Source organism: Trichosurus vulpecula, chromosome 1, assembly GCF_011100635.1.
Source record: "Trichosurus vulpecula isolate mTriVul1 chromosome 1, mTriVul1.pri, whole genome shotgun sequence".
NCBI classification, from domain to species: domain Eukaryota; kingdom Metazoa; phylum Chordata; class Mammalia; order Diprotodontia; family Phalangeridae; genus Trichosurus; species Trichosurus vulpecula.
In genome coordinates, this window is record NC_050573.1 from 114,320,299 (window position 1) to 114,344,420 (window position 24,122).

Sequence of the window (24,122 nt, forward strand, 5' to 3'; positions counted from 1 at the left end):
GATCTAATGGGGCTAACCACGATTTAAACAAGAACCCAGGGGGTGGAGGGCTGGGAGTGAGAAGCGGCTGTATGAAATTCAGCAAAACCTATATGTGGCATTCCTTTCTGTGTGCAGGAAGAGGAGACATTCAGCCCCAGTTGGACAGCGCGTTGCAAGATGTCAATGATAAATACCTTCTGCTGGAAGAAACCGAAAAACAGGCAGTCAGAAAGGCCCTGATTGAGGAGCGTGGCCGATTCTGTGCCTTCATCTCAATGCTACGGCCAGTGATTGTAAGTCGGGTTAAAGTCCTGGAAGGTTTAAACTCCTAAATGGGAGTTTAATAAGGAGGGGGTAGTTGGTTACAGTTTAAAAAAAAATTGGTGGCTCAAGTCTATGATATCATCACTGTAGGGAGTTCCCAGTATGGAAATTCCCTCTACCAACGCCCATCAGCATCTGTTCTGCCACTTAGTGTTTTACAGCTAATTATAATAATAATAATGACAACAACAATAAATAAATAATAAACATTTATATAACATTTAAAGTTTGCAGGGCACTTTACATATATTATTTGATCTGTTCCTTACAATTACCTTGTACATCTTAAAGCAGCGGTGTCACCCTCAAATAGAAACGAGGGTCCCTAAACTCTACGTAAGGATCCCCGCAGGCCGCATGTTGACTTGGAAAACTATACACATTTACGTATGTCTTGTTTTAAACAATAACAGTAAGAATGCTTACATAGTACCTACTATGTGCCAAGCGCGTGCTGAGGGCTTTTTTATAATTATCATCTCATTTGCTCCTCACAACAACCCCAGGAGGTAGGAGCAATCATTATCCCCACTTTATAGATGAGGAAACAGGCCAACGGGGGTTAAATGATTTGCCCAGGAAGTTCTGAGTTCAAATCCAGTCTCAGACACTTACTAGGTGTGTGCTGGGCAAACAAGGGTTAGATTTGAATTCAGGTCTTCCCAATCCCAGGCCCAGCTCTCTCTCCACTGTCTCACCAAAGAAGACATTAAAATCAGAGGGGAATTAGATTTTACTCAGGTTCAGGCAGCACTCACGAGTGCTGTGGGCCCAGCGTTTGACACGTTTGAGAGAGTAGCTGAACTTTAGGGAGAGCCAGCGTCAGTCAGCGAGCATTTACTATGTGCCAGGCGCTGTGCTAAGCCCAAGGGATACAAGGTCCCTGTTCCTAAGACCCTCACATTCTAATGGAGGAGAAAAATGTGTCAGTGCCCAGGTATGTGCCAGCTATCTAGAGGATGTGTGAAAGCAATCTGTGGGAGAAAATGATTGGCAGCTTGAGGGGGGACCCTGGAAACACCTGCAGAAGGTAAGATGTGAGCTGAAGGAAGCTGGGAGGTAGAGATGATGGGGCAAAGAAGTCCAAGCCAAGACAGTGGCCCAAGGTTGGAAGAGGCAGTCTTGTATTTGAGAAAGTTGTTGGAGCTAGGTCATAGAGGAAAGTAAAATGTACAAACGCTAAAAATAGAAAGATAGGAAGGGGCTAGGTTATGAAGAAATTAAGTGCCAAAAGGGGGGCTTCATATTTGATTGGAGATGTTATGGGGGGGGGTCACATAGTCAGCATGCATCAGAATTGGGGGTATGGGAGGTACTTCTCAAAAGGCAAACAGTATCTCCCGTGCCCTCTTGCTTCCCCTCTGAGAAAAAAGTCAGTTAATTGTGAACTGCAAGGCACCTGCTGATTCAGGTAAAGTTAATTAAATATTTTCCCCCAGGTCTCTCTTCCCCTCTTCATCTTTCTGTCGTACTGCAAACCATGTGCTGTTTATTAAATGAGTGAGGAGGAGATATATGACCAATAGCACAGTGCCTGGCACATAGGAGACACTTAATAAATGTTTATGTACTGATTAGTTGATTAACTTAGAATCCCAGAATTTCAGAGTTAGAAAGAGATCTCAGAGGTCAACAAGGTAATTTGCCCAATGTTAACAGAGCAAATCTGAATTACACAGACAAATTTTAACCTGATTGTAATCACTACATGCACAGATTATTGAGTGGTTTTTTTTTTTCCCACCAATATTCTGTATAGTAAATGTTTTCATGTGTTAAACCATGGTACTCACACTTGGGATTTTTAACAATTAGATGATATTCTGCGTTTGGTCTATGAGAAAATTTTGTAAATTTTACAGAGTGATAGAAATGAGCGTTTTTATTAATAGTATTACTTAAACATTGTGTATTTGTGTTAATTTTATTTTCCCTCTTATAAATATTACTGCTATGTGGTTTTTTCCAAATTATTCTCCCGCCACTCACCCGTAGGATTATTTCTACTCAAAATAGAATAATAATTATGAAATAATAAGGATGATGATGATGATAAGCTAGTGTTTATATAGCACTTTAAGGTTTACAAAGCGCTTCACATATTAACTCATTTGGATCTTATTTTGATATTATTTGGTAGTAATATAACAGGATAATTTTATGTTATGCTGACATTTATATAGCACTTTATGTACGCTATCACCTTTAATGAGTCTTACTAAAAACTCCGAGGTAGATTTCTACAGCTATTCTCTTCCTCATTTTACAAATGAAGAAAAAGAGACTTACTTGCCTTTGGTCACACAAGCTTCAGAGACAGGATTTGGGCCCAGATTTGCCTGACTCCCAAATCTAGCATCCTATTTACTAGTTACCAAATTGGAGGTCATAAACAATTTTATATCCCCTTTAAAATATTGCCATATTTCTCCATAGAAAAATTGCACCAATATAGGGCCACAGGAGTACTATTGGGTTCATCTTAGAGTTCTTATTTATTTTTGCTGGTTCAGCGGCCATAGAAAGGCACCCTAAAGATTCTTCTGTGGGGACATTGTAAAGTTGTCGTTGAAGTCTTCATGTTTTCCTGTGTGATGAATTATTCCTCCGCTTCTGCATTCCATCTCCTTTGACCACTTAGTAATTGAAATCTGGATGCTGACGTCACATATTTTTATTAATTTCTTCATACTTTTATCATTTATGTTCATAGTATTTATCCATTTTTTAGTTTATACTTTGTTACATTCGGTTGTGCAATTTTTAAAAAAACATGCATTTAAAGATCGCAATCTTGACCCTTAAGAGGCAGCTACGGTGGTGCAGTGGACAGGGTGCTGGATTTGCAGTCAGGAAGACTTGAGTTCATATTCAGCCTCATATATTTTCTAGCTCTGTGACCCTGGGCCATCCACTTAATCTCTGTCAGTGTCATCTGTTAAATGGAAATAGATAATATTTGTGAAGCACTTTATAAACTTAAAAGTTCTATAGAAATGCTAGCTATTTTTTAAAAAATTGTGTATTACTATTGTCAGAGCAGCTGGGTGGATAGAGTGTCTGGCCTGGAGTCAGGAAGACTCATCTTTCTGATCTAGCCTCAGATGCTTACTAGCTTTGTGACCCTGGGCGAATCACTTAACCCTGTTTGCCTCAGTTTCCTCATCTGTCAAATGAGCTGGAGAAGGGAATAGCGGAACCACTGCAGTATCTTTGCCAAGAAAACCCAAGATAGGTGACAAAATGTTGGGCATGACTGAAAATGACTGAGCAAATTATCATGATTATGGGCCACTTATCAGCACTTAGCATTCTTAAATTAAAACTCCAAAAAGGTTTTCATAGCAAATGCAAAATAACACTAAAAGTCATACCAAATAATACCACTTTTGAACTTAATCATCCATGGTTATCAAATTTGTTAGCACATAGTCAAGAATAATATTCTTCTCTTCTACCTCCTTTTTAAAAAAATCTTTTTTTGTGTGTGAGTGTGTACTGGTTGGCTCATTTCCTAGTCCTGATTTTATCAGTTCTCCTTAATTAGCTTTAATTCAGCTAATATTTGGTCAACTTTGCTAGCATTTTCCAAGAACACAATTTAAAAATAAAGCCTGGTTATTTTGTCCGTTTTGTTTCAGTTTGCAGTTTCCCCCCCTTTCATTTCTTTCTTTTGATGTGTTACTTGGTTCCCTTTTGTTTAGATAGAGACTTAATTTGTTATTTTTCTTATTAAAACAGGCAGTGAAAGCAGTAAGGTTTTTTGCAAGTACTTTTTTTTAGCAATGTCTTATATATTTGAAAATATATCGCATTTATATATTTTTGCCATTTTAAACATATCTTATCATTTAATTATGGATTTCATCCTCATCTCAAGCATCTTATTCAAGACAATATTATTTAATTGGCAGGTGTTTGGGTGGTTTTCAACTCTGGGAGGGTGTGTGTGTGTGTGTTTGTTATTTTATTGAGCTCTAAAGCTAAGAATATGCTATTTTTAGTGCCATTTTGTGTTTACTATAAAGACATTTTTGGGTCCCAGGGTATAATCAACTTGGAAGCACTTGAAAAGAAAGTATATGTGTTCAGGCCTGTCATTGAGTTTCCTAATTTTAAATTCTACTGTAATTTTAGCATCAGTTTCTTGATTATCTTCTTCATCTGTCATTCTGATAGCTGAGCATAAAGGTCTTAATTGACCATTAATTGCATAGTCTTTCATTTCTCCAAATTTTCTCTTTTTCATGTTTTGTTGTCATATTGTTTGGAACAGAAACTCCTTAAAGACAAGTTCTGTGTCATTTTTGTCTTTATATCGAGCACTTATCACACAGTGCCTGGCACTTATTTTAAAAATGCTTGATTAATTAATAAGCTATTAATTGATTTTTTATTTTAATTGCCTTTTATCATCATAGACAGAATTTCTAAGCTAAAAGGACCTTAGAGACTATCAAATCCTGCCCCTCCCCATTTTAAAGATCAGTAAACCTTCCCTGGCTACCACTCCCCTACCCCTTATTAAAATAGAAGATCCTTGAGAGTGAGGGCTGTCTTTACTCTTGTATATATATATATATATATCCCTAGCCCTTACCATAGAGCTTATAGCATTTGGCAAGCACTTAATAAATGCTCATCCATCCATTCATTCATTCATTCATTCATTCATGAAGCTAGAAAGTGGTAGAGCTGGGACTTCAGTGGAGATCTCCTAACATCCAATCGCTTGCTGCTTCTACTATGACACTTGTTTAATTTTCTTAATACTTTATTTTTACTATGAAGTCTGTTTTGTCTAAGATCACTAGCCTGATGTATGGATATCTTCCATCCATTTCCCTTAAGACAACGGTCTTATTGTAACTTAGCACTTAAATATCATACCCTGTTTGCCTTGATCAGAAAGCAAATTGTATATAAACGACATGTGTGCTAATAAGATCTTTAACTCCAAGACAGTAGTGTAATGTGTGTGGCTTTTTAATTACCTTCCCTCAGGAAGAAGAAATCTCCATGTTAGGAGAAATAACTCATCTACAGACCATATCTGAAGATCTGAAGAGCCTCACCATGGATCCCCACAAATTACCATCATCAAGTGAACAGGTGAGCATTCAGGGAGTAGAAGGCTCATGGGTCAGGCCACACCTGCTCTTTAAAGCTTTTTTTTTTTTTTGCCAAGGCCGTAGAGGTTAAATGACTTGCCCAGGGTCACACAGCTAGTGTCAAGTGTCTGAGGCCAGATTTGAGCTCAGGTCCTCCTGACTCCAGGGCTGGTGCTCTATCCACTATGCCGCCTAGCTGCTGCATTGCTGTTCTTATTTTTATTAACTTTACTTCGGATAGATTGGTCATTTCTAGGCAGCCATTCTTCCCTGAGGAATGTATATCCTCTTTTCTCTGGCAGAACCGAAGTGTGGAGAAATTTTGCGGCTGCTTTGAATCCCCTCTTAGAAACTTGTAATGATTTCCTTAAGTGCGATGAACTGGTACTTTATGGACATAGGTAGTAAGTGGCAGAACTGGGTAGAACCCGGGACTCTTAATGCTTCACGAAGAGTTTCTACAACACCATTCCCACGGCACTGTCATAAAAGATTTAATTTGGAATCTGTGCTTCCCATCACACATCAGGCTCATTGGTTCATGTGCCAGATTTCTATTGTCATAGTGTGAAGATACAACTCAGCATAGAAGGTCGTAGGTGTTGTATTTTCCATTCTGTTTAATTCTATTCTCTGCACTACAGATGATGCTGGTTGTCTGATGCTTTCAGATTTTTTTATACTATTTCTATGTTTCAGAAAACTTTTGGGCACATTTGTGAATTTTCCTATTTAAAACTTTTTGGAAAAAAAAGTATTTTTAAGAGTTAGGGAAGAGATGAAATTAGCCAAAGGTCCTTATTTTATGCTTCATTTGTCTTTGGAAAAAAAAGTTTAAAACAAAATCAGAACATGCACATGAAGTCTGTGCAGCTTTCCACTTTTTTTCAGTGCTGAAATGAATGTTTTGACTGCATGTCAAGTTTGAAATTTTCTTTCTTTTGTGAAAAGCAGCATATGTGAGCCATTTAATTTGAATTGTTACTGTGGCATAGCAAATCTTGGAACAGACTTAAGATGCATGAAGACTCTTTAAGGCAACCTCAAATGACTTAGGGGCTGGGGTGACAAAGTCATTTTTCTCTACCCTTTGAACCTTTCTGAGTTTTTACCTCCATCATTGCACATGTTCGTTTTTGTATAGCTTGGGTTTTCTCTCATTTATTTTTAACTTTTTCTCAGCAAGAGATGATGACAATGACTGCTTTTGTAATGTATTAAAAAAGAAAGGGGAAAAAAACACCTCACAACAAATCTTTTTTTTTTTTTTGGTGAAAACCTGTTTTTGATGTGTGTTCAGATTGGACAGATTCTGTATTCAATTGGCAGCGAAAAGTCTCCTCTTCAGTGCACCTAGCTTACTAAATGGATATTTTTGGGGGGTTTGTTTTATTAGGTAATCCTAGATTTGAAAGGTTCTGATTACAGTTGGTCATATCAGACTCCTCCATCTTCTCCCAGTACAACCATGTCCAGAAAATCAAGTGTTTGCAGGTAAGTGACCTTGGGAAATTTATTTCTAGTAAAGATTGAGTTTGGTTTTCCAAGTGCAATTAAGGGACCAGTGTAGAACTGATCCTTGGTATCGCGTAATAACTTTGAACTAGTACCGTAAAGACTTCTGTAAAGATTTTCTATTATTAGTCTCCTTATCACTGATTTATTGTCAATCCAAGAAAAGACTCCATTAACCCTTAATTATCTGGCAGTAGACTCTTAGATTTGCCAGTAACAGTTGTTTGTTATGTTATTATAGTGAATTATTGCTTTTGTGTTACTCGTAACATTCTCGATGATAAAGTAGAGAGAAGAGTTACTTATTGGTTGTTCCCTATAACCTGGCAGGTTATAGTTATTTATAGTCACTTATTTAGCTCAAATAATCACAATCTAAATAGAGATCTGCTTTGTGCTGACTGCATTTGCTGGAATAGCTGATGTCTTCCAGAATATTTTCTTCCAGGAGAATGACTTATTAGCATGCCATCCCCTGCTTAATTTTTCTGCCTTCCTTGTGAGGAAGGCTGTATCATTGGATTTCCCTTTGTTCTAGCTTTTTAAAAAATCTCACTTCTGGTGTCTGCTCTCTGCTCTCTGCTCTCCTGAGTCAAGTGAACCTGGGATTGGTTACTTCTAAGAGCTAGATGTTTGCCAATCCAACATATAGTGGAATATTCCTATAATCACGTACAGGTGGTTTTTTTTTCCCCCAAAACCAGTCACACAGAAGAAGATGGTCATAGTATGAGGGAACGTAGATTTAGAGCCAGAAGAGGCATTTATCAATTTATTTTTTGCCCAAGGTAACACAACAGCCCAAGCTGGGGATTTAAACCCAGGTCCTCTGACTCCGGATTCAGTATTCTTTCCATTATATCTAAACAAAGTTTGCATTGGTTGAGTGGGATCACAGGGACACCAAACTCCAGATGTAAAGATGCAGTGTCCTGAAACACTACTAAAGGAGGAAACTTTTGTCTTACGGTAACATAAGTAACACAGTGGTGGTCTTGTCCAATAGACAAGTAGGTGGCAGCATGACCACTTCTGGGGTATATTATAGATGGGATTCTACGTGGTCACTGAATTATTTTTTGCTTTTTGGGTGGTTATTTTTTGACCATGTGGGGCACAAGCCAAGAATACTAAGTTTTTAAATGAATACTTGAGTTTTTTTTCTCCCTGAATGCTTGATATGAATAGAAAATCACGCTGCAAATCCTGAATCAGCTGTGTCCTGGGGAGAGCTTGCTGGGAGTGCTCTATTTTCAACGTCTAAATGCCCGCCTTTGGTTGATTGGAAGGAAATGTAGAATCATGCTAATGACCTCCTCCAGTGGCAGTTAGCTTTGCATCCACCAGTGTCCCTTTCCATTGCCATGTTAGCACCCATTATTACAAGTGTAGCAGCATCATAGCTTCCCTGAGCTATTTCAGTTAATTGTCAAAGAATTCATAATGCAAATTCTGTTTGAGGAGATGAAGGAAAGACATCTCTAAAGACCTCAGAGTTTCTCTTTTCTCAAAGCCTTTCTTCCTCTCACAGCTGGCATTCCTTTGGCAACAGTGTCCTTTTGAAATTTTGGACTGTGTTGAGATTTATTTTTCGCTAGACTGAAGTTTTCCTCCTAGCGTATCAGATGTTCTCTACATGTGTCCAGTGCAAGACTGGATGCCCGCTAACCGATTGTTTACAGAGGAGAGAAAGGACACTCTGTAAATTTGTGTATCTGGGGCTTCCATGTCTATTCCTAAAGCTCATTGTGTTAGGGAGCCCTGTAGGCTCTTAGGAAACAAAATCTATCTAGATTTTACAACCTTGCATTTTGTACCAGGAAGCTGGGCTCCACAAATGTTTTCACAAGGGTTTGTTTCTCTATTTCCTCCTGCCTAAGAGTGAACAATTTTACAGCAGTGCTTTATGTTGTTATCTTGGAGTTGAAAGTTTTGATTAGGATGCAGACTGCTGGCCTTTTTGGCTTTTTTTGCCAAGAAGGTCTGAGACTAATACTGCTTCATCCAAAATGGTACAAAATCATTTTTCCCCCTGTAGGAATGGATAGGGTCTAGGGACTGGACCTCTAATTTCATTAGTGAAAGGACCCTCTACCAGTGTGAGTCTTTTAATTTATTGTTTTGGAGCGCCCCTTAGAACAACTGAGAAGAGAAGTAAATTGTCTGAGCTCACACAACCAGTATGTGTCAGAGATGGGACTTGAACCCAGGTCTCCTGGGGTCCAAGGCTAACACTGTCCACTATGCTTGTCTTTGGGAAATTGCTGGGGAGGTTACTTGTCCTGACTTTCATAGCCGAAAGCACCCCGAGGCTTTTGTGGAGTCTGTCCCCTCACCAGGGCTTCTTGCAGTTAGACTGGCACAGTAATTTTCTGCCCCACTGACTTCTAGACCTGATGCTTCGGCAGTTTTCTGTCACCTTAATGAGCCTGCAGTGAGGTGTTCTTTTTCTTGACCTAGGAATACCTTTGCCTGTTGAGAGAACTAGAGATGAGTCTTGTTTTCTCCTGCCTCCTTATACATAAATGTCATTTGTCCTTCCTAACAGGATAGGCTAGCAGAGGTAGGGAACCTGTGGCCTTCTAGGTCCTCGGGTGTGGCCTTTTGACTGAGTCCAATTTTTACAGAACAAATTCTTTTATTAAGGGAATTTGTTCTGTGAAGTTTGTATTCAATCAAAGGGCCACACTTGAGGACCTAGAGGGACGTATGTGGCCCCAAGGCCATAGGTTCCCCACCCCTGGCTAGGGTTTAGAGATTGTACCTGTGATTTCAGTGATATAGGGAACTCCAAGGTGAATACATTCTCTCCACCAGTGCGGTGTGGGCACCTTCTCTTTGACTTTGTAACCTTAGAAGCCTGGTGTCACATAACTGGTGTATGTGAGAGATGGGACTTAAACGTAGTTCTTCCAGGCCCCCAGACCAGCCCTCTGCCCACAATGCCACAACTCCTCTCTTATCTTTCTCCTAACAGGATAACTTTTTGTTGTTGTTTTTGGAGTTGCTTTGGTGGCTTTCCTCCCTTCCTTGAGCTCTTACCTTTCTTCCTCCCATTCTGTCCCTCACAGCAGCCTGAACAGCGTTAACAGCAGTGACTCCCGGTCAAGCGGCTCACACTCTCATTCCCCCAGTTCACATTATCGCTACAGAAGCTCCAATCTGCCCCAGCAGGCTCCCATGAGGCTGTCGAGCGTGTCCTCCCATGACTCGGGATTCATATCCCAGGATGCCTTCCAGTCCAAATCACCATCCCCAATGCCACCGGAAACTCCCAACCAGGTAAGGTTGTCCAGGCCTCCCACAGGGGTGGGGCAGAAATGACACCCATACATGAATCCTGGCCTGATCATTCCTGGGACCCAAAATTGTACCCTGTCTCATGCCATGGTAGAAACATTTTCTCATTTAGGAAACTTCTTCCTTGTCTTCAAGTTGAAAGAAATGTTCCCTAAAAGAGTTGTTTTTTTTTTTTTTAATAGAATTTAAACCCCCCTTTGCTGAGAGATTTTTCCAACTGATGGCCAGAGCACTCCATTGTAGGCAGCTAGAACTGATCCAGTCTTTGGCAGGCTCATAGACATGGGTATTCCTTCAGGTGATGATTGAATCATGCACACCATTCATTCCCAGATTCATTGTGAACCACTTAAGAGGGCGTATCTCTTCACGTCCCTTCTTCCTTCTCCGCTCCACCTGGTATGCCTTTTGTGGACCTTTGCCCATTTCAGTATTCTCTTAACATTAGAGGAACATGACATTCTCGCCTTCTGTGCTGTTACCTGTTTGGTGAATCATCAGCACTTGAATCTGAGAGGAGGGAAGGAGTTGACTCTTTCTTGCACAGCAGTTGGAATAGGATACATTGTGCTCATCCAAACACATTCGTTCCTATTGAAGCCAACATGAATATGTTACTGCGTTTGTACCGCTCTCCAGGGCATGACCAGTACATCCACTGCTGCTCTTACACCCCCTTTTTCTCTCCTGGAGCATCGATAAGTTTGCTTCTTGCTCAGCACTTAGCGGCACACGGTCAAACAGTAGAACTCGGGTTCACAACATTCTCCATTCCGTATTATGTCATCGGCTCAGACATAGATTACCTTCTAAGTTTGACCATCCAGGACCCAAGGAGTTAACTCGCTTTCATGAGTTTTCTTATTCAGGGGCTCATGTCCTACTCTCCCTGGTACGTAGAGAGCTCCTTATGTTCTGGGCGGAGTTAAGAGGTGCTATGCTCTCCATAGAATCTCAGGTCTCACAGGTCGTTTAATCATTCTCTCTCTTCTACAACATCCCCCCAAAATGGTCATCCAGACTTTGTTTCAATATTTCCTTTGATAGAGAACTTACCACTTAATAAGGCATCCTGTTACATTTTCTAATAGTGAGAAAAGTTTCTTCCTTATACTGAACTGAAATTCTCCCTCCATATGATTTCCATCCATTGCTATTAGTTTTCCTCCCTTCAACCCCCTGGAGTAAGTCCCTCTTTAAAACACATTGAGTTATGAGTGAAGAATACAGGAACTGGAAGGAGTTTTAGACTCCTGAATGCATGCCCCACTCCCAGTTTTTTTTATTTGCCCGAACCTAAATGCTCAACTGTCCACATGATGGTATTTTTCTTCAGTTACTCTTGGTGATGGTGCTAAGGGAGGATGGAGAACTGTCTTCAAGGCAAGAATTGGTACAGAGTCAAAATCTCTAGAGCTTTATCTTCCTTGTCCTCCTGGGAGAGAATGCGTGCCTGTCATCGCTAGTGCTCTTTGGGCTTTTAATCCTCAAGCATCCTGCTTTCTCCCTCCTCTCTGTGCAACAGGAAGCAACATGCATGTCACGGAGGCAGAAAATCTGCTGGGCTAGGCCGATGGAGGGATTCTCACATTTTCCAAGGGGCTGCTCTGCTGTGCGGTGTAATTTGGTGTTTGTTTTTAATCAGTCGACATAATTTTGTTTATAGCATTGTGTAGCAGAGCTTGAGCAAAATAAACACGCAGACATCCACGCTTACCTTGCCACGGATGGTTGGCCTTGAGTGTTACCTTTAAGGACTAACAAATTGAAGCAGAACGTCATGGCTTCTAATATCAATGTTTAGGGACTCGGTAGGGAGAACCTTTTTGGGAATAATCAAAGCAAACTTAAAAGCTGAGTCTCTCAGGTAAATCCTGTTAGTGATACAAGATTAGTTTTCAAGTCAACAAAAGTTTATTGAGGATCAAGAATTTATTTTTAAAAAAAGAATTTATTAATATGTGTCTAGCACTGAAGATGCAGAGAAAGGCAGGGTACCCTCGAGGACCTCACATTTTAATGGGAGGCGGGAAGGAGAGAGAGTGTGTAAATAACAGCATTCACACAAAGTAGATAGAGAATAAATGGAAAGTGATCTCAGAGGGGAAGGTCATAAGAGCTAATGAGTATCAGAGATAGAACTATTTACCCAGTTTTTCTGATTTCAAATGTAATAATGCTCTTTCCCTCAAGCTGCCTCTCACAGACCCCCCAGCTCTCAGCATCAAGCTTCTCCATAAGGTCTCCTTGGCTGTCTGATCCATCCGGTTCCCTAAGCGCGCCACCCTCCTGCCTTTCACATTCTAGCCTTAATTTCAGTGGTTGGCAGCTCTTTGGCCCTGATGCCATTTCCTGCATTACAGACAGGTAGATTTCAGCAGCAACAGATAGGACCTTCTACGTCATCTACTAAGTGTCATAGGCCTTGGTATTTTCAACTGAAACATATACGTATTATTGATATAAAAAAATAACTAGAGAGTTGCCACATTTACCTCCTTCGTTTGGCATTGTCTAAATCAGACATTTATTTTAAAATCAGACACTTATTTTAAAATTCTTTCTTCCCCACCCTTCATCTTCTCCCCCTACACTTTCACCCTCCCACCCGAGAAAGACCTGAGCCTAAGAATGGAGCACATGTTCTCTGATATTTAAAGTTAACACTTGTCAAAAACAAGTCAGAGCTGTTTGGTTTTTTTTTTAAATAGTAGAAATGACAGATAAAAATGTCTCATACTTAGTGAACCTAGAGTTTTAGAATTGCTTATGAGTTATTTTTCCAGAAAAATTTATCTGAAGCAGAGGGACAGAAACCAATAATAATAATAGTAACTTTGATTCATAGAGTGCATTAAGATTCATAGACTTTACTCTCAAAAGCCTTGAGAAGTAGGTAGTTGTCAGTCTTATCCCAGTTTTATGGAGGAGGTCACACAGTTTGTATGTGATGAAATAGCAGGTCTCCTGACTCTGTCAGTAAGGTCACTTGTATTGGATCATTTTTCTCCCCTTAAAAAGTGTCGAGACAGACACAAGACTGAACCCAACAGCCATTCACATGTGATCTTTTGGCAAGGAAAGCCACAGAGCTTCATGGAACTCCTTATGTATTTTAGTTTCCACTGAGTTAAACATATGGTAGAAGAAAACAAAAACTTTTCACCCCCAAAGGAGCCTGCCTGTCTCTTAAGATTGTAAGAATAGGTGGAAACAGCAATTGGATCTCTTTCACATATCACTCACTGGGGTTTCAGTTCCTAGGATAATAGAGACAATCCACTGGATTGAGATGAGACTTCCTCATTTTAGAAAATTAGCGAGGAACTGGGGAATGCAGAAAAGAATAGAAAATACACTTTAAAAAATAGTGCCTAGGTGGTGCAATGAATAGAACACCGGCCCTGGAGTCAGGAGGACCTGAGTTCAAATCTGGCCTCAGACACTTGACATTTACTAGCTGTGTGACCTTGGGCAAGTCACTTAACCCCAATTGCCTTGCCTTCCCCCCTCCACCCCAAAAACAAAACAAAAAAATAGTACCTGTGACAGCCACAACCAGTTTATCTTCATAAGGTCAGGAATAGATGGAGGAGACCTAACAGCTGCTGATCAAACCACACTTGAATCCTTTAGACAAGGATGCAGAGGAGTGAGTATACAAGCCTATGTTGGTGGAAATTAGTCTAGTAAACAGTGGAGGTTTAGTGGAAAAAATATGGTTTCCTGGGTGGCAGGAAGATTTAAGGAAAGCAAGTCAGACTTCCTTTCTTAAAAGTCTGTCTTCTTCCCAAGTGAGTCATCTTTCCTGCCAGTGGTCCATGTACTGGGGTTACCATTGATAACAGTAGCATTACCTTGTAGAATTGGAGAAGACCTCAGAATTCATCTACCTCCAGGGTTCTTAGCCTTTCCCCCCATGGATTTCCTTTGATAGCCCGGTGAGTCTTGTGTTACCTTCTCAGAATGTTTTTAAATGCATAAAATAAACACATAGAATTGCCAAGGAGACCAATAAAATAACAGTTTTCAAAATATTTTTTTAAAATAAACAAGTTCACGTGCCACGGGCTAAAAACCCTGATCTAGTCCAAGCCCTTTCTTTTACATAAGAAACTGAAGTGCGGAGAGTTTCAGGTCGCATGGCTAATAAGTTGGGATGTGAACGGAGTTCCTCTGGATCCAAATTCTCTGTCCTTTCTATTACATATACTACAACCTTCCCAGGCATGCGTAGTACATGTGAATTGGGGAGATGAGTGGCCAGGTTAGAGAAATGTTCTCCCTTAGTACAAATAGAGTTCCAAAAGCCAGTGTGCACACGTGTGTTGGCATGAGGGATCATCCATTAGTTAGTACCCCTTAAAATATACTAGGGAATGAAAACTAAGGATAGTTAGCATTAAGCTAGTTTTAGCTAACCTAAACATGTAGAGACAGCCAGCTGTTGACCAGCATGCCTCGGCTTGGGGGTGGGGTGGGGGGAAAAAGGCAAAGCTTAGGTCCTGAACCTTTATTGCCTTGGAGAAGCGCCTATGTGGATGCTGCCCCTTTGGTTAGATCTAACATGGTGATACAAATCCTGTCCGGGAAAGGCTGGTAGGACCAGACTTGCGGTATCTTGCTTGCCTCTCAAAAGTGACTGAACATTATAGATAGCTTAAAAGCCATGTACAGTGATGCAAAGAAAAAAAAAATTATCCCTAACCCTCTGCTTCTCTTATCCTTCCTCTTTTCCTGTGTGTACTTATGTGTCTGTCTGTCCTGTCTGTCTTTGTGCGTGCCTTTTTTTAATCCTTTTTTGGTGGCTTGTGGCCTTTTCCTGCGTGTGTTTTGGGTGTGTGTATTTTGGATTCTTGCACTTTCTTTCCTGCTGCGTTGCCGTGGTGCCGACAATGCTACAGAACTCGTCCAGCTCGGCCTCTTCAGAAGCTTCAGAAACCTGCCAATCAGTGAGCGAGTGCAGTTCTCCCACCTCAGTCAGCTCAGGCTCCACCATGGGGGCTTGGGCTTCCACAGAGAAGGTGAAAAATATTTGTATCAGAGAACTAACCAGCCCTCCCTGTCTCACCCCCGTTCCCTGCCTCTGCTAGCTAGTTTCCTTGGCAAAATCCAGGTGAAGCCTGAAAATAAACAAATATGTTAAACCAAGGTCTATTAGAAACAGACAAACAAAGCTTCTTATTTTTTAGAGAACATAACATGCCTCTACAAGTTCACTGTCAGAAACTCAGGTTTTCACAGAAACCTGATAGTGAAGTCATTTTGGATGAAAGAAGATTAAGATTTGGAGGAAGAAGGGAGGTGGGGGGAGGATTGGAATGAAGAGATATATATGAGGGCTCGAACTCAGAACAACAGAAATTCAGTGGCTTTTCCTTCCATCATCTCCCACCCCACCTATGCCCCAGGTGTCCATCCTTATCATAGCCTTGTCTGAACATGTCATTTCAAACATGTCAGGCTGTATGTTTTTGCACCATTTAATTTTCTGTTAAACTTTTTTTTTCAGTCCCAGATTTGCTGTGAAAAAATGCACCTTTGGAAAGTTAGTTGGATTGAACAGACCTATTTAATGCCATTTTAAAATGATTAAAATGACATATGATATGAGCCTAATCAGTGTTCCCATGAAATTTTATTTTATTGGCTAATGATGTCCTAAGATTATCATAAAGATTGAGAGAAATTGTCTCCCATTCAGTTTTTAAATCATTACAAGATGTAGTTGAAGTCTATCTAAAGTAAATACTTATTTTGGAATCAGATAGCATTGGTCTGTTTTCTCCCCCGCTTCCTTTCTGCCTCATTCATCGATTGTCCAAGGGCAGCAAATCTCCATGATTTTTTTTTTATATCCAGGTTCCCCTCCCCTCTTGCATAGAATACATCGATGCCATCTCGTATGTCCACATTCATCTTGTTATATTAATTTTTCCCTCTTTTGTTTGTTTTTTTGTTTGTTTGTTTTGTTTCCAGTTGTCTAACGGGTTTTATCACTATAGTTTACCAAGTGAGTCCCATGTAGCATCAGTGGGCACAGGTCTTTATCCTCATTGCCTGCCTGCCTCCCGTCTGTGCCCTCGGGCGACCTCTGCCCTCCTTCCAGACCACGTTCATTATTACACCATTGGGCCGGGCATGTTGCCGTCATCTAAGATCCCTAGCTGGAAGGTTTGTGTCTCCCTCTTTCTTCTCCCTCTCCCTCCCCTTCATGCTCTCATTGCTGATTGCCCTTCTCCTGACCTGTGGCAGTCACCTCGCATTCCTTTTGGTTCTCCGAAACATCTTGCTGGGTAATATATCCCCCCATTAGGGTTTGTGGGTTTGGATGCTGGGGCCGGGGTGAGAAAGGTTGGTAGCTTGGAGCTGAAGCTCAGGGGCCCCTTCTTAGTTGACTTGTTTGTATTTCCCCACTTCAGGATTAATCACAAAGGTGTGGAATTCCAGTGAGCTCAGAGTAAAAGCAATTAACAGGCAGAGAGGCTTGGTTCTCTAGTTTGGGAGGTCCCAGAGAATTCACTGTGTCATTCCTCCTGCCCCCAGAGAGCTCAGAGATATCACTCTTCTTGCAATATCTTTGAGAGGATAAGTAATAATGTGTGGTTTAGAAAATGTCTTAGGCTCTCTTTAGGGTACTAAGACTTCATCTTGGACAGGAAGCGGCTACGCTCTTTAAATGTACCTGCAGGATTCTGTCTCTAAGGCCTGACTTGCTCACTTTCCCAGCCCTTCCTCGTGTAAGAACTTAGACACCTCCGTGTCCCTCTCCTGAAAACTAATGATGAGACAGGGACAATGGTTGGGTGCGTTTGTAAAAAGGACAAAACAAAAAACAAAACTATTCTGATGGCGAGCTTAATAATAAAAAAAATCCACCTGGATTCTAATCTGAAATGGAGGCTTCAGAAGAAGTCCTGATTACAGCCATATCTTGACAAGTACAGGCTTTGAATGCAGAACCTGCCTGTGTGACGGTGTATCTGATGAAGATACATTGTGCACACCTGGTCCTTAAGTGGCCAGCATACGGATGTTTTACAGCTGTTGTCAGGGAGATTTCACTAATGTTGCTCTGGGATTTATTAAGTATCTGCCTGAAACAGGCCAAAAGTCCTGAGTTAGTAAAGTGTTAAAACCTTAAGAAAATTACTAAGAAGGGTCCGCTGAGCTATGGGATCTGAAACACTGGGCTTTAACGTGTTCTAAGGAATTAGGTGGAGGCCTTTGAGGGATAGGCCATGGATGATGGAGGAGGAAGAGGAGGAGGAGAAAAAGCAGCAGCAGTAACATTAGTATTTATGTAACACTTGAAGATTGGCAAAGTTCTTTTACAGATATTATGTTATCCTCACAACAACGCTGGGAGGGAGGTATTATAAAATATAATCTCCATTTTACAGATAAGGAAACTGAGGCAGGGTGGTGACTTGCCTTTAAGTGACTTGCCCCAGGTCACACCTCTAGTAAATGCCTGCGGCTGGATTTGGACTCAGGAAGACCTGAGTCCAAATCCAGCCGTCTCCAGTATGCCACTGAGCTCCCCTGAGTCATATTTTCTTGACCACCTTCCAAAGAGTGAATCAGGGGCTATTTTGATTTGGTTGATGTATCCCAAAGACCCTTATTGTGAGGTTTGGCTGTGGACCCCCATAAAATTAAGCAGCTAGGGTGGCTCCCCAGCTAAACAGCTTCTCACAGCATCTGTTTCATGTAGGACTGGGCTAAGCCGGGCCCGTACGACCAGCCTGTGGCAAACACCTTACAACGCCGCAAAGAAAAGCGTGAGCCCGACTCCAACGGAGGACCCCCTGGCGTGCCACCTGCCCCTGCTGAGGAGGCTCAGAGGCCTCGGAGTATGACTGTTTCAGCTGCCACCAGGGTGATGCTCTATTTCTTACTTGCAGGTTGAGCATAGGAGTGACCCATTTGTTGCCCCATCCCCTGGCCCTAATGGACAGAAGTTCACCTCACTCCTGTGGCCTTGTCTCTCAGAGCAAGAGCCGGGGGTAGAAGGAATGCACTCACTGCCTCTCGTCCCAAAGTTAGCACTTTGTTGTTGACCCAGTTAGTTGACCCAGGAGGAGGGTCATTGAGGTAGCCACAAGGAGCTTGGCTTCTGTCCTGGTTCGGTCTTTTTGAGGCCAGTCCCTGAAGTCCATGGGCTGGATATAGTCCAGTTTGGGAAGAGGGGGGCCCCCTTGCTTTTAGGCTCTAAGATGATGATTTGAGCTTTCCTACAGTTTCAGCAATTGGGATCTCGAATTTTGCTTGTAGTTGTCTTAGAAAATTCCATTGAAATTCCTGCAAGAAGAACATTCCTCTCCCAAACCTCTTCCCAGGGTGGATGTGAAGGTTAGGCCCAGAGGGTAGGGCCTGTGTGCCCCACCTGGCCTCAGCAGTTTGATTTCATTGCCGTGGTGTGTATGTGTGTGTGTGTGTGTCTCTACCCTACCTGCAGCCTGGAGAAGAGATGGAAGCTTGCGAGGAGCTCGCCTTGGCCCTCGCCCGGGGTTTACAGCTGGACCCCCAGAGGAGCAGCCGGGATTCCCTGCAGTGCTCCAGTGGGTACAGTACCCAGACAACCACCCCATGCTGTTCGGAGGACACAATCCCTTCACAAGGTATGGAGGCAGGCCAGGGCTTCCCACACCCCCAATGCCTAAATTTACCTCTCTGCAGTTTCTCCCCATTATGGCTTCTCATTTTGCCCTCCAAGGTCAAAGAACACAAGTCTAATTACTCCTCCAAATGAGCTCTTTAAATACTTGATGAAAGATGTCACATCTCTCTTCTCCAGGCTATTTTACATAAATAAGTGACATTTACAGATCGCTTTACATATATTATCTCATTTGAATCTCACAACAACCCTGTACAAAACAGGTACAGGTATTGTCCCCAGAGATAAAGAGGTATGAAATGACTTGTCCAGGGTCACATAGCTAACAAGTACCAGAGACAGAATTTGAACCTGTCTCCCTCACTCAAGTCTGACTGAAAAATTTTATCTCCCTTGTTAAATATTATCTCTGAAGAAAAACAGGACCAATTTCCAAGACCATTCATAAAGATACCGATTCCTCCATATCCTCCCTAATACCGGCTTTCATAATTTTTGGTATTATGGAAGTTTCCCTTTCCTTTGAGCACCCCTTAGCAACTTGATAGCCACATCTGACTATATATTTTTTTTGGTCTCAACAGCATCTTTAGATCCATACCCTGTTTCCTGTCTTCCTTAAGCTACCTCTGACTTACACATTTTTTTCTGTCAGTTTGCTTAACGTACCAGTTTTTTAGCTGTCAGACCAGGTGATTGTCTTGAATTTGAGTCTGGATCGGTAAACTATTAATCACCAATTCCCTCCCTCTTCTTCAACCTCAGTCAGTATGTCCTTTATTCACCAAACTGGAACCATCAACCTTAATGTCAGTGACAGTGGACTTTAGTCTGCATTATCTTCAGTCTGTCAGTCTGAAAAGTACTTAACTAGCCTATCTCTGCTATTACCACCGTGATGTTATATCTCATGACAGTGTGGAGCCATTGCTTTAAAAATACAAGTTTGGGACAGCTAGGTGGTGTAGTAAGTAGAACACTGGCCCTAGAGTCGGGAGGACCTGAGTTCAAATCTGGCCTCAGATCCGTGACACACTTCCTAGCTATGTGACCTTGGGCAAGTTACTTAACCCCAATTACCCTGCCTTCCCCCCTCCAAAAAAAAAAATACAAGTTCACCGCTAGGTGCTACATTTTCAGTTTTCATTTAAAGACTTCGCTGCCAACAACCTCATTTCTCTCCAGCCCTGGGCCTGAACTTGGGAGGGCTTGTTGTTGAGTTATTTTTTCAGTTGTGTCTGACTCTTCGTGACCCCATTTGGGATTTTCTTGGCAGAGATACGGAGTGGTTTGCCATTTCCTTCTGTAGCTCATTTAACAGATGAGGAAATGGAGGCAAACAGGTGACTGGCCCAGGGTCACACAGTTAGTAAGTGTGTAAGGCCAGATTTGAATTCAGGAAGATGACTCCAGGCCCAGTGCTCTATGCAAGAGGAATAGTCTAAAATGACTTTTGTGGGATCTGCCCCTTGCCTGAAGCAGCTCTGGCTTCTTTTTACCAGTAGTCAGGGTGTTGTAGAAAGAATGCCAGACTTAGGTGTTGGGAGAGACCCAGCTTACAGTCCTGTCTCTTAACACATACTGCTCTGTGAACATGGGCAAGTGACTTAATCTGAATCTAAATGTAAAATGGAAACGGTAATTTCTGTACTACCTCCTCTCTGGGTTGAGACTCAAATGAATGATGTATAAAAAGCGCTCTCTAAATCTTAATGCAACATCAGTTATTATTCAGTTTGATTTAGTGGGTGTTAGTGTGGGTGTTACTTGGCATTTCATAGTAGTTATGATAGGGACATCTCTAAGGCAGGTTTAAGCCAGTTTTATGAAAGGAATTAGTGGAGAAGTGAAGTGTTTCCCAGAGTCCATTTACAGAACTGGGATTAGGATGGTCAGCCTTTGAATTCCTTACCCTGCTGAACCATATTTGTCACGGTGCCAGACAATCAGTAATTCCACGTCCATTGGCTCCTTAGTTTGAAAAAGTCACCATCTTCGGTGTTCCTAATGCAAACGCTTTAATCAGTTTCAGATTATGATTATTTCTCTGTAAGTGGTGACCAGGAGACAGAGCAGCAGGAATTTGACAAATCCTCTACCATTCCGAGAAACAGTGACATTAGCCAGTCCTATCGCAGGATGTTTCAGGCCAAACGCCCAGCTTCAACTGCTGGTCTCCCCACTACCTTAGGACCTGTGATAGTCACTCCTGGTGTAGCAACCATCAGACGGACCCCTTCTACTAAACCTTCTGTACGAAGGGGAACCATCGGGGCTGGACCCATTCCTATCAAGACTCCTGTGATTCCTGTCAAAACCCCGACGGTCCCTGACCTACCAGGTATGCTGCCAAGTCCTCAGGGAGGGCCTGAGGGGCATGGAGAACACAGCCCAGAGTCACCTTCTGTGGGTGATACCACCCAGGGTGGCACTAGCATGCCCTCTTCCATGTGGAGTGGTCAAGCCTCGGTCAACCCACCACTGCCAGGCCCGAAGCCAAGTGTCCCAGAGGAGCAGAGACAGAGTGCTCCAGAAACAGAGGATGAAGAAACCGAAGGGGATCATTCAAGTACCACTAGCTCCCCTGGCCAGACCCCAGAGTGCAGCAACCCAGGAGATCTGAGCCCTGGGGATACCGTGCAAGGTGAAGATATGCTGAACGCCATTCGCCGTGGTGTCAAACTGAAGAAGACACTGACCAATGATCGGTCGGCCCCTCGCTTATCTTAAGGTTTCTAAGAATACTGCCAGGGTCAGAGTGAATGGAAAATGAACTGTTTAATAAAACCTTAAATTTGTTTTGATTCATTCCAATCTATAATCAAACAAAAGATTTTGTAGGAAACTCAAAATTAGAGCATTGTTTTGAAAGTACTATATATCATAAAACACAGAGAATTAAAAACATGCATAAGTAACCATCATAATCTTTATTGGTGTTTTAATTTGTAAATATCAACAACTTTCTGCATATTTTGTTCTTAAGTTTCCCTTTTAATTTTTCTGAAGGTGCCAAATCCCATAACTTTTTTATAAGCCTTTGTAAAATTTTAAATGCATAACTGGGGGAGGGAGAGGGTTGGGGAGAATCATAAAGTAGCAAACTTCAGCAAAGGGATTAATAATTGGCTTTTTTGCAAGCTTTTGTAGATGCATTGTGATAGTGTGGTTTCAATAAATTGGACTTATTTTAATGTACAAATAAAATGGGTAATGGACATGTCCTCATTTAAATATGTTTTGTGTGGAAAAGCAGGAGTAACTGGATGAAAAGCAATATAACAGATGAAATAAAGCTGGAAATGATAGACTGTTGGGTTGAGGGGGGAGGTAGGGTGGGAAACACCATTAACATAGCGGATGCTGTTCCCTGAGAATAGCCCGGTAGGTTGAATTACTGTTTGCTTCATGGTGAATGCATCTGAAGCCATACTGGATTGCAGTGTTTCTTTAGGTAGGGTGTTTACGGACTTCTCTGTTCTTTTCCCATGTTTCCTCTTGTCCCCACACAGCAACCACTCCTAGTCATATGCATGCTGCTTCAATAGTGTACTTAGATTGATTTACTCAGTTTCTCTTCCGTCGTGCTCATGCTTTCATTGAGTCCAAATAACATCCAAAAGGGTAAGGCAGTTTTTAACATGTGAAAGCATTTAAAAATGATAGCAGGGAGTTCTTAGGTAGAGTATCAAATGCCTTTTATGTACAAGTGCCCAGCAGGCTGGGTACATTGAGAAGCCCAAATATTTTGAGAATAGTTGAGTGGATTTAGCAAGGGTAACCAGCTGGGAGTTTAGCAACTTGGAAAAGGGTGTGTTCCATTTCAGGGGGCTTGTTTTTCTTAGACAGTGAATTGGCTTCATACTAAATACCGAAAAGGAAAGAAGTTGCATAGTCACTGGGAGTCTGACCACTACGCTGTCTTTTTTGTATTCTGGGTGATCTATTTTTTGGGAATGTTATTTCTTAATTAAAAAAATACTTTTTTGAGTTTTGTTTTGTTTTTCAAGTGAAACCAATTTGCTGTAATAACCATCTTTTAAAGCCAGCAAGGTATGCAGAACTCAGGGGGCCACAGGGGCGGGGTTTAGACTAGGCTGGAGAGGGAAGAGGCTTGTCAGTGATTCAGGTTGCACACTTGGGACAGTTAACAGTTCACCAAATGAAGTTCTCAAAAGGGGGCTGCTGGTTTCCACCCGAATGCTGCAGCTTTTGTTGGCTCCAGTATCTGACTACACGATCATATGCTTTAATACATTACTGCATTGGATGTGAGACTTAATGTATTTGTACAGTCACTGTTCTATAGTAACACTTTACACTGCTGTGATTGCTTCTGACACTTTTATGTTATGGCTTAAAGCAAAGGCATGTTTATTAGAAACTATTTAAACTTTACTTTCTTTGAAAAACAAGCTCCTTATTACAGAATATAATCAACAGTAGTGCCTGTGGTTCTAGCCCACCAATCTTGATTGAATAAAAATAGCTGATGCATTGTGCATATGATGCTTGATAGGTTTTGCTGAAGCAAAAACCGTTGCAAGAGAACGAACATAGTAAAGTGGTATTTTAAACCTTGGAAATGAATGGATGTAACTGTACTGGAGTACAGCTTTTCACTTGTTTAGTTCTTAAACGTTAGTATAATCTGAAAAAAAAAATTTAATATAAAATGTTGCCAAATTCAGCGTAGAAAGAATGTGACAAAACACCTTGGATAGTTCTACTGTTTTGTGTTTTTGCATATTGTAAAAGCAGTGTCACAGCTAAAAATTTTAAAAAAATGTTTCTAATGGTATAAATTATTGTTGTTTAGTTGCTAGTTTGTACTGAGAGTTGACCTCTCCCTGTGCAGTTTTTTGTTTTCAACTGATATAAATGAACAGTTGCTGTATTGTGTCACTCTTTTCCATTGTAACAAATGCTTCAGAATACATTACAAATAAAGAATGGCTAGAAAAATCCTGTATTCAAACCTTCCTATTTGTTCAAGTCATTGGCCAAAATTCATTTTAGAAGACGGCAAAAAAGTATAATAGATTGCAGTACTTTTATAAACCCGAGGGGTTTTGATTCTTTAAGCCCTTTTCAGATCCTCACTTGAAAAAGTCAGCTATTTTTCCTTTTTCTTTTGGAGTATGGCTAATGCAGAAATATTTTTGCATGAAAAAATAAAGTTTTGACATTCTAAAACAAAAAAAAGTTAGTTGAATGTTTGTGAGCTTAATGGTAACTTAAACTAATTCTTTGATGAAAGCTGATCA

The 24,122-nt window shown here is 41.3% G+C and overlaps 1 protein-coding gene across 7 annotated transcripts in view; it reads left to right on the forward strand.

The window, feature by feature from the left end:
* Positions 1 to 23,827, forward strand: part of MTSS1 (MTSS I-BAR domain containing 1) — a 227,052-nt gene extending 203,225 nt beyond the window's left edge. For 2 of the 7 annotated variants that reach the window (XM_036765265.1, XM_036765272.1), the window contains 8 exons: positions 118 to 275; positions 5,311 to 5,418; positions 6,814 to 6,911; positions 10,004 to 10,214; positions 16,212 to 16,406; positions 17,950 to 18,114; positions 18,694 to 18,856; positions 20,882 to 23,827. In XM_036765265.1, coding sequence (XP_036621160.1) covers positions 118 to 275; positions 5,311 to 5,418; positions 6,814 to 6,911; positions 10,004 to 10,214; positions 16,212 to 16,406; positions 17,950 to 18,114; positions 18,694 to 18,856; positions 20,882 to 21,585 — 1,802 coding nt within the window. In that variant the 3' untranslated portion in view covers positions 21,586 to 23,827. Of the gene's footprint in view, positions 1 to 117; positions 276 to 5,310; positions 5,419 to 6,813; positions 6,912 to 10,003; positions 10,215 to 15,136; positions 15,257 to 16,211; positions 16,407 to 17,949; positions 18,115 to 18,693; positions 18,857 to 20,881 lie in introns of all 7 variants that reach the window. The other 5 variants (XM_036765283.1, XM_036765288.1, XM_036765291.1 and 2 more) reach the window with 4 other exon arrangements.
* The last annotated feature ends 295 nt before the right edge of the window (positions 23,828 to 24,122 follow it).